At 36.3% G+C, this 9616-nt stretch overlaps 2 protein-coding genes across 2 annotated transcripts; both read left to right on the forward strand.

Annotated features, from left to right (window-relative positions):
- The first annotated feature begins 305 nt into the window (after window positions 1-305).
- LOC11409268 (phosphoglycerate mutase-like protein 1) lies at window positions 306-6207 on the forward strand. The gene is made up of 8 exons (XM_003608295.4): window positions 306-506; window positions 590-849; window positions 3562-3727; window positions 4478-4552; window positions 4715-4803; window positions 5510-5629; window positions 5849-5893; window positions 5983-6207. Exons 2-8 carry the CDS (start codon window positions 602-604, stop codon window positions 6089-6091), a joined length of 852 nt encoding a protein of 283 aa, XP_003608343.1. The 5' UTR covers window positions 306-506; window positions 590-601; the 3' UTR covers window positions 6092-6207.
- A 930-nt stretch (window positions 6208-7137) lies between these two features.
- Window positions 7138-8954, forward strand: LOC11413349 (uncharacterized). The gene has a single exon (XM_003608296.4). It carries the CDS (start codon window positions 7477-7479, stop codon window positions 8827-8829), a length of 1353 nt encoding a protein of 450 aa, XP_003608344.2. The 5' UTR covers window positions 7138-7476; the 3' UTR covers window positions 8830-8954.
- Window positions 8955-9616: the final 662 nt, after the last annotated feature.

The raw sequence follows: 9616 nt of genomic DNA on the forward strand, positions 1-9616 counted from the left end.
AACTTAACAACACAAAATAAAAGATAAACTAAAACATTTTGCATAAATATAAATTTGATAACCACTAAACAGTGCAATTTTTGTATGGATCAAATAAAAAAACAAAAATATATTTAATCCTCTAATTGTATGCTGTGTATATTAGTTAAGATACCAATTAAATTCTTATAATTACTGCAAGACAAGATAAAGAAAATATCTGGAATAGGATCTGTGTGGTGCCCCAATAATTTAGTTGGCTAAGAATGCATACATATGAAATGTAACGTAACGTGAATTTAATGGAAAATGGATATAAATCCGAGTAACAAACAAACAAACAAGTTGACAACCTGCACTGTACCCGCTCTCAGAAGTATCAAGAGCGAAGGAACAAGCAAGAACAGACAACAAAAATAACAATTAATATTAATAAAATAAAATACAACGCACTCCCTCGTCACTCACACACCACAAAGATTCTTCCTGTTCCCGCTTTCTCTCTCTCTCGATCTGCTACTGCTACGGTACGTTACGTTGCGTGCACCTTCTTCAATTCTGATATTCGTTTATTCGTTCCTAATTCAACCGTTGACTCTGTGTTTATCAGATTCAGAACAATATGGATTGCGGTGCCGGCACGTGTTTGTTTCCGTTACATCGTTGCAAAACGATTCACCTTGTGAGACACGCTCAAGGGATCCACAATGTGGAAGGAGACAAAAACTACAAAGCGTATTTGAATCCTGATTATTTTGATGCCCATCTTACTCCTCTTGGATGGGAACAGGTTGATAATTTGCGTAAACATGTTCATTCCTCCGGATTAATTAACAAGATCGATCTCGTCATCGCTTCTCCTTTGATGAGGTTCGATTATTCTACTTATCTAATTGCTCATTTTACTCTCTTGATTCATTAATGAATTCCTCCTATGTTTATGTATTGCTCGTCTTGTGTGGTTGCTCCAACTTGAATTTGAAACTTCACTTTGGTGCATGGATTCACAATTTTTTCATATTTGATTCGCAAGTAATCTTTCAGAATATATTCCAAACTTGTTGGAATTTTTGAGTTAGATGTGATATAAATTACTCGCAAGTAGAATATCAATTACTCACACATATGCAATGTTAAATTGTCAACTAGATTGCCTGCTTGGAATCCTTGTTTGACATCATCGCTTTGTACGCCTCTGTACACTGTAAGCATTAAAATTCTTGCAGTCATATTCCGGAACAAATGTGTCTGATGTGTGTAAATCCACAATCTCTCTTACTAAATTGACAATACTGTTTAGCAATTTCATGTAGGCAATCTAGTTGACTAATAATGCTAACATGCGCTCGTTTTTTTTTTTTTTTTTTTTTTTTAAATAGCCAATGTTAGTATGTTAATTTGTTCGTATTTGTTGGAGGTGAAATGGAACCTGAGACCACCCTTATCAGTTATCACTCCACTTCTTAACTCTCCCACCCCGGCCAGCTACCAAGTCAACCCTATATATCCCACAATGTTAACATGTACTTAACATCTCATTTCTGGCTTTTCTTTACTTCATATTGTCCTAACACTGACTTAAGAAAGTGATTTGCTTGTTATTAAGTTATCACAAGCTGTGACTTTTGAGTCTCAATTGGTGTAGATGTCACTTTTAGAGAACAAAAGTAACAATGTTGTTTAATAACACCGTGAGTCGTTCGGTACCAATCTTGTATAACACACATTCTCGATGAGACTTATTTCATTTTCTTAGTTGCTTGGAATCAAGTTTCTCTTGATTTTGTTTCAATTTAGCATTTCAAATTAACCATGTTGAATGGAAAAGAAAGAAAAAAAAAGACAATAAGTTAGCATCACTGATGCTCTGTGTTAGATTAATACTATAGCGTATTCAACCCTTTTTGTTGCTGAAAGTAATGATTAAGCATCAATGCTTGCAATTACGTTCTTCTACCCATACGGTTCTTGCATTCGTATGCTCTTACACTTCTATCCTTTTCCTATTATCATCTTTCATTTTCCACCAATTTAATATAAAAAAATATTAAGCATTTTTGTTCATCTTGTTTTTTCAATCTAGTTTTTAACATGAGAAAGGTTTGCTTAGTCTGTAATCAACATTTTTGCAGGTGTCAGTTTTAGATCATATCCCTGTTGTATTTTTTATTTCTATGTTTTTGTTACATCATTGCGTGGTTCAAGTTTAATTTCTCGTATGTTTATGTATTACTCGTCTTGTCTGGTTCAAGTTTAATTTGAAAGTTGACTTTGGTGGATGTATTCACAATTTTATTCGTATTTGATCATGCAAATAGTCTTTTGGAACATATTCCAAACTTATTGGAATTTAGATGTCATATAAATGTTTTTCCAGCATATGTTTCATTTAATGTGTTTGGATTATATGAAAATATGGTTCTTGAATCGAAAGTAATCCAATCATGGTTTGCAACAGTTTGTTCAAATTCCGATATGCAACAGTGCCATAGTCAGTGTGTTGCAACGTTTTGTACTAAATCATGTAGCGCAGAACAAGAGCAGTTTGTTCAAATTCCACTACACTATAGTGCTACTATAATGGCTATTTAAAAGCACTGCTTACACATATGTAATGACAATGTGAAATTTGTCAACTAGATTGCTTGCTTGGACTTGGAATCCTTCTTTGACATCATTGCTTTCTACACTGTAAACATTGAAATTTTTCAACTAAGATTACCTATAGAAAATCCCACTAAGCCGAGCTTGGTTTTTGTTGTATTTCATGTAGGTAATCTAGTTGACTGTTACTAATAATTTTAACATGTACTTAACACCTCACACCAGCTTTTTCTTTACATCATATGCCTCTTTAACACCAACTTGTCAAAGCGATTCCTTGTTATTTCGTTATCATCAGCTTTTTCTTTTGAGTACCAGATTTGTGTAGGTGTCACTTTTAGATACCCAATGTAACAATATTGATTACTAACCCCGTGCGCTGTTCGGTGCCAATCTGGTATTACACACAGTCTCAAAGAGTCTGTGTTCGTTTTCTTAGTTGCTTCGAGTCAAATTTCTCTGGGTTTTGTTTCAATTTAGCATTTCATATTAACCAGGTAACCAGGTTGAATGAAAAAGAAAGAAAAGGCAATGAGCTAGTGTCACTGATGCGCTGTGTTGGATTAATACAATAGCGTATTCAGCCCTTTTTGTTGCCAAAAGTAATGATTAAGCATCAATGCTTGCAATTACCTTCTTCTATCCATACGGTTCTTGCATTCGTATGCTCCCACACTTCTATTCTTTTCCTATTACCATCTTTCATTTCCCACCATTTTAATATGGAAAATATTAAGCATTTTTATTTATCTTGTTTTTTCAATCTAGTTTTAACAAGAGAAAGGTGTGCTTTGTCAGTAATCAACGTTGTTGTAGGTGTCACTTTTAGATCCTATCCCTGTTGTGTTTTTTATTTCCTCAGGATTAAATTTGGGATCCCAAAGGTACTCAAGATTTATTGTGTTTTTGACAATAACTTTGTAACCGTGTTGAGGCAAAATACAGTCTTTAATTGTTTCATATATATTATGGCTTCAGGACCTTGCAAACAGCTGTTGGGGTATTTGGTGGGGAGGGATACACTGATGATAAAACGGATGTGCTGCCTCTTATGGTGGCAAATGCTGGAAATAGCTTCCATGGTGCAATTTCAAGTCATAATTGCCCACCAATTGTTGCTGGCGAACTTTGCCGTGAACATTTGGTATGCAAATCTACATTCTGAACATATTTTTACCTGTTTCAGAAGAGTAGTTATGTTGTTACATGTGGTAGAGTTAATTAAGAAGTTCAATCCTCATCTCAGGATGACAGGTTGTGTGTCTTGATCATACCAATCTTTTAACTGTTAAGATAGATTCTTCTACCTGCCCAACAGTTGCAATTTTACTTTTCAGGAGAAGGGGAAAATTAAGAATTTTATCACTCCACAGTTAATAGACTTTATCATGTAATTCACAGTTAATTGACCGGGATAAACCCAAAAGAATTTGATAGCAAAATTTGAAAAGAAAAGGGAGAAAAGCATTGAATACTTAATCATGTGTATCAAGTACCTGTACCTCATTCTTTCCCAGTGTGAGTACAGAAACCATTTAAAACTTAAAAGTTCTGTGCGTCGTAGTGGATCAACTATGAATAATCAGTAGGATGGTGTGAAGAGTGATTATTAAACAGTATCGAACAAATTTTACAGGTGACTGAACGATTGAAGGATAGAAATGTTGAATGAGAAAATGACAATAAATTTAAAGCTCAGGTGTATATACATTAGTAATAAAGGAAAAAGGATGCAATCAATTCATATATTTGCTGCTTCTTTATTTTCTTTTTTCCAACTACAAAATTAACAGAAGTTTATCTTTTATGAGCAAATAGGGTTCCTTAGTCTTGATATTAACATTGACTTATGGATATGGACCTTACAATTTTCTCCACATTGTTCCTCATGCAGGGAGTTCATCCCTGTGACAAAAGAAGAAGTGTTAGCGAGTACCAGTTCCTTTTTCCTGCTGTTGATTTTTCACTGGCAAGTGCTTATACTTCAAGTGCCTGAATGCTTGTGGTTTATGATTTTATAGAAGATAGCTTATAGCTTATAACTTATTCATTTCTTTCGCTGTATAAAGTTTAGCCAACATTTAACTGTTGCCTTTGAGTTTATATTAGTCTCTTCAAGTGTTCGTTTCAGATAGACAGTGATGAGGATGTTTGGTGGAAGGATAATGTAAGAGAGACAAAGGAGGAACTGGCAGCTAGGGGGGTGGAGTTCTTGAACTGGTATGTTCACTTTTTGGTTGTTTGTGGGTAGCGAGCACCCCTATTTTACATTACTTTATTCTGTCCCTGTTAATACTGCATGTGAGAAACACTAAAATTGGATTTAATATATTAATTAACAAGTTAATACAGATATAATGTCAGCCTGATTGTATAAGATTTCATCCAACACAAAATTGATATTTCACACATTCAGAACAGTTGTTCTAGAAGCCCCCCTTTACTTCCTTCCGTCCATGGTTCCCACAATCCAACCAAAATCAACAGCCAATATGTATGACTCTTTCCAACAGGAAGGGTGATGAGATCAACTTCACTGAAATTTATTTCAAATTTCAGCATTTTACCCAAGCTTACTAGATATAGCAAGCTGTGTGTTATGCAATTGAGCCTTTGCTGTGCTCAATTGTGACCAATAATGTTGGAAGATAATTTAATTTGTTTATTTATTCATCTGATATTTCAGCAAGCCATCGTTTATTCATTGGGGGTGACTACTTTTCTGTCTTATGCTGTGATAAAGAACTAGATATCTAGTTGTTGTAACTTGTATTGCTCTTTTGTGATTATTAGAACTGATATATTGGCACTAATTCAGATGTTCAGTTACTTTCATTAGTTGAAGATTCATATAGTTATATGGCCAGAAAAAAGATTCTATTGCTTTTTCGACTTCTCATTACTTTTGTTTTTCACTTGAACTCAGGTTGTGGACACGAAAAGAGAAGGAGATAGCGATTGTGACACATAGTGGATTCTTGTTTCACACTCTAACTACATTTGGAAATGATTGCCACCCCTTGGTGAAGAAAGAAATATCCAAGCAGTAAGCTCTCAATACCCCGTGCCTCCGACCTAGTAATTTGTGTTTCGCTTCTCTTGTTATGTGAGGCATGAGTTTTTGTTTCTTATGTAGCAGCGCTCAGTTTTATTCAGTGCTTTACATTCTTTAGTGTGGGATCAAGTTCCTGCAACTGTTAGAGGGAGCTATTCGTCAGTTTATATATTGAAGTAAATGATTGACTTATTTGGCATACCTTTGCAGCTTTGCCAATTGTGAGCTTCGCTCCATGGTCCTTGTGGATAGAAAGTGAGTATGCAAATACACCCTATATGACCCTTTCAAAATATAAACTCTATTTTCGATCATAATTTGTTTAATTTATGCTTTTCGTCCAGTATGATAGGATCAGAAGCATCAACAACTAACTATCCGGGCAAGATACCTTCAGGGCTGGACAAGCCTAGTGATGCTGTGGATGAGAATGTCGAGAAACAGGGGGTTTAGTTTTGCTACATGCATGTGTCTAGTGCCATTTAAACATTGAACTGCTGAACATATATTCATTACTATTTGAAGATGACTCATACGAAATCTAACGTGACTGTTTCAGATTTTACACAGTTCTAAAGCCTTTCAGCTAACATTTAGTATCTGCTAGAAATATTTATGGTAAATAGTAGTTGAACCAAGTAAAATATAATTATGTAGGCAATCAGATGACCCGGTGCGGTAACGCAGTCAAACATACTGGGAAAGTTTAAGAGAATCTGTCATCTCACATGTAACAAACAGATTGTCTAAGGAGTAAGGAGGTTTAACTTTAGAATGAAGACTGATTTTAGTTCCTCACAAAATTCAGATCCATTTTCGCCCTCCACAAAAACAAAAAATACAAGTTTTAGTCTCTTGAAAAATAAACCTGAACAGATTAGCTCCTACCTAAACATCTATTTAAAAATTGAGTTTCTCCATGCTGGATGTTAACGTTTTAATTTAGTATGTCGCTCCACTATATTATATTGCTTCTCTATTATTTAGTCCATCATATCTTTCTTACTTTATTATGAATCTTTGTAAAAAATTGTTGTAACTTGCCAAATAAGCATATTCATATGCTACTTGGTAATTGGATGCCAACCTTAAAGGGTACAATTTCAATTATGAGGATTGGAATGGAACCAAGTGAGTGCGGAATACACAAGACATTTCTAATCACAAATACATCCCCAAAAATCACTTTCCTTATCCACCGAAGATTTAAAGCCAAATAAATACAAACATATGTTTTGGCTTCGGCGCTTCCACAAAATCGCAGTCGATAATAGCTTGATAGAAACTTATATTTTTCTGTTTCAGAAAAATGAAAAATACATTGAACATGTATGTAGTACCAAAAATGACCAGTAAATATTTCACATGAGCTATCTACATACATGCAAGTGCAAACAAACAAAAGATGCCCTGCCTCATAATTCAACCAACCTTAGAATAGAGTCTGATCTACATTTACATTACATACAATACAAGTCAACAACACAATGAATCAAACTCTCTACTCTTATCCCTTCCCACACTCTTTAATCAATCCCATGTGGGTCCCCTTGACCCTACCACCAATATGTCCAGCTGCTCCTTTTCCACCAGGATACACACAAAATGTTATGTTATTATCCTCGCCATCACCAACGCGCTTCCAACCATATTTTCAACCCACGTGTTCCCTCAAACACCCCTTACAAAAACCTCAATAAAAAATATTAAAAATTAATCATGCAGCAAAACGTCTCTTTTTTCTTTCTCTTTCTTTTTCGCGGGGTCTCCATTAAAGAAGCATAAAGCAAAAACTTGTTGCACACTTATTATTACTATCACTCTTCACTTTTCAATATATGGAGACCTATCAATATCCACCGTCATATCCAGATTCCGGTAACTCATCACCGCTTTCACGAGAAATCGATTTCGAAAATCCTTCTTCATGGGAGGACCAACAAAACTACAAAGCAAAATTCATGTGCAGTTACGGCGGAAAAATCCAACCACGCAGCCACGACAACCAGCTTTCCTACATCGGCGGCGACACCAAAATACTCGCCGTCGACCGCAGCATCAAGTTTCAAGCCTTTCTCTCGAAGCTTTCAACTCTCTGCGACGCACTTCAACAAGATATAAGCTTCAAGTATCAGCTTCCGGGAGAAGAACTTGATGCTCTTATCTCTGTTACTACTGAAGATGATCTTGAACATATGATGCATGAGTATGATCGTCTCTATCGTCCTTCTTCAAAACCTGTGAGAATGAGGCTTTTTATATTCATCGCTCCGAATTCGGGTTCGGTTTCGGCTTCTCAACCTGATCCACTTAAACCTAATTCCAAAGTTGATTTTCTCTTTGGTATTGAGAATAAAACCCTAGCTCAACCGATTCAACCTTCGTATGCTGCTGTGACTGCCAAGTATCACGATCCTGTGCCGGATCTTGTTGCTCCACAACCGGACTATCCACCACGTGGATCTACCGATGAGAGTGTAGAGATTCAGAGACAGTTACAGCGTTTGCAGGTTTCTGAGAGTGAGCAGTCTCTATATCGGAGAAGTTCGGATGGTGTTACAGGTGGTTACGCCGCCGCTCCCGGCGGTGATTATTACGTACAGAAGATGCCGGAGAATATTCCTCGGTCTAATTCGCCAGTAACAGTTCATCATCCTGCAGGTTACTGGCCGGATAAACAATTTTCCGGCGAAGCTTTTCCTGTGACAGGGATGAACACTTCCGGTGGAGGGGATCAGCATGTTTACATGATGCCGCCGCCGGGAACATTCTATCAGACAGCACAGATGATGCGTCCACCGACAGCGCAGGGGTACTACGCAGTGCAAAGAATGGCTTCTGATGGATACCGGGAACAACCGGTGTACGGCGGCATTCCGCCTCAGAATGTTGCATTTTCGTCGTCGTCGGCGGCTCAGCCAGTCAATCCTTCGGCTTATCAGGAAGGATACGGCTTAGTTAGGCCAGCTGTTGTAGCGGAAAATGCGGGAGCTGCTGGATATGCGCAAGTGGCGTATGATAGTTCAAGTGGGAGACATGTTTACTATACTACGCCGGGAGGCATGGTCCACGCACCACAGTATCAACATGGGGTTTCTCCGGTATTCAGCAATGATATGAGACCGGCTGCGGTTCCTGGGGGCCAGGATCCTAAAGTGGTAAACAAAGGTTCACATTCACAAGGATTGTGATTAATTAATGCTGTGATTATGTTAATTTTGGACTAATATATGCTCAATAAATGTTGTTTTCTTATGTTGTATTTTTTAAATATATAATGCCAATATTATTACATCCAAAAAAATTAGTCTCTCTTCATTGGAAAAAAAAATTAGTCTCTCAATTGAAATAGGATTTGTAGGATATATATGTCTAGTGATATCAAATAGAAATTCTCACATTACTCTACTTTTTTTTATGGGCTTAATTGGACTTTTGGTCACCTAGGTAAATTGTTGTTTTCATTTTAGTTCCATAACTCATAAAATCAAACATTTTGGTTCCTCAACGTTTGCTCCGTTAATCAAAGAGGTCCCTGACGGTCAACTTTAACCCTAAATGTTTATGATAGACCAACATTAAGAGTGGTCCACCATAGGTCCTATTAATTATTTTAATGTAAACTGTTTGATATTTTTTTTAAAAGATGACCATTGGATTACGCAGGTGTATTTTATCTTACGGTAAGTCAACAACAGGTAATTATTTTTCTCTTTCTTCATCTCCTTCCTCACTCTTGTTCATCATCTTCAAGATCACATTCAACAACACCATCATCATCTTCATCATTTACCCAGAAAAATTCAGAAACATCAACCATCAACAACATCATCACCATGGATTTCTATCAATTACAAACATCACTAATTCAATTAAAACTCATCTCCATTATCAAACACATAGTCAGTTTAAGGAAAAAGAAGAAAAATTTCAAAATCCAGTTCCACTCCAAATCAATAACAACCACAAATTCTCCTT

This window comes from Medicago truncatula, chromosome 4 (assembly GCF_003473485.1).
Source record: "Medicago truncatula cultivar Jemalong A17 chromosome 4, MtrunA17r5.0-ANR, whole genome shotgun sequence".
Classification (NCBI taxonomy): Eukaryota; Viridiplantae; Streptophyta; class Magnoliopsida; order Fabales; family Fabaceae; genus Medicago; species Medicago truncatula.

Bases quoted from the DNA above. Each gene is read 5' to 3' on its own strand.
- LOC11413349 (XM_003608296.4), top strand. From the start codon at position 7,477: ATGGAGACCTATCAATATCCACCGTCATATCCAGATTCCGGTAACTCA.
- LOC11409268 (XM_003608295.4), top strand. From the start codon at position 602: ATGGATTGCGGTGCCGGCACGTGTTTGTTTCCGTTACATCGTTGCAAA. The intron at 4,553-4,714 runs GCAAGTGCTTAT...TGTTCGTTTCAG, and splicing joins CTGCTGTTGATTTTTCACTG to ATAGACAGTGATGAGGATGT. The intron at 4,804-5,509 runs GTATGTTCACTT...ACTTGAACTCAG, and splicing joins GGGGTGGAGTTCTTGAACTG to GTTGTGGACACGAAAAGAGA.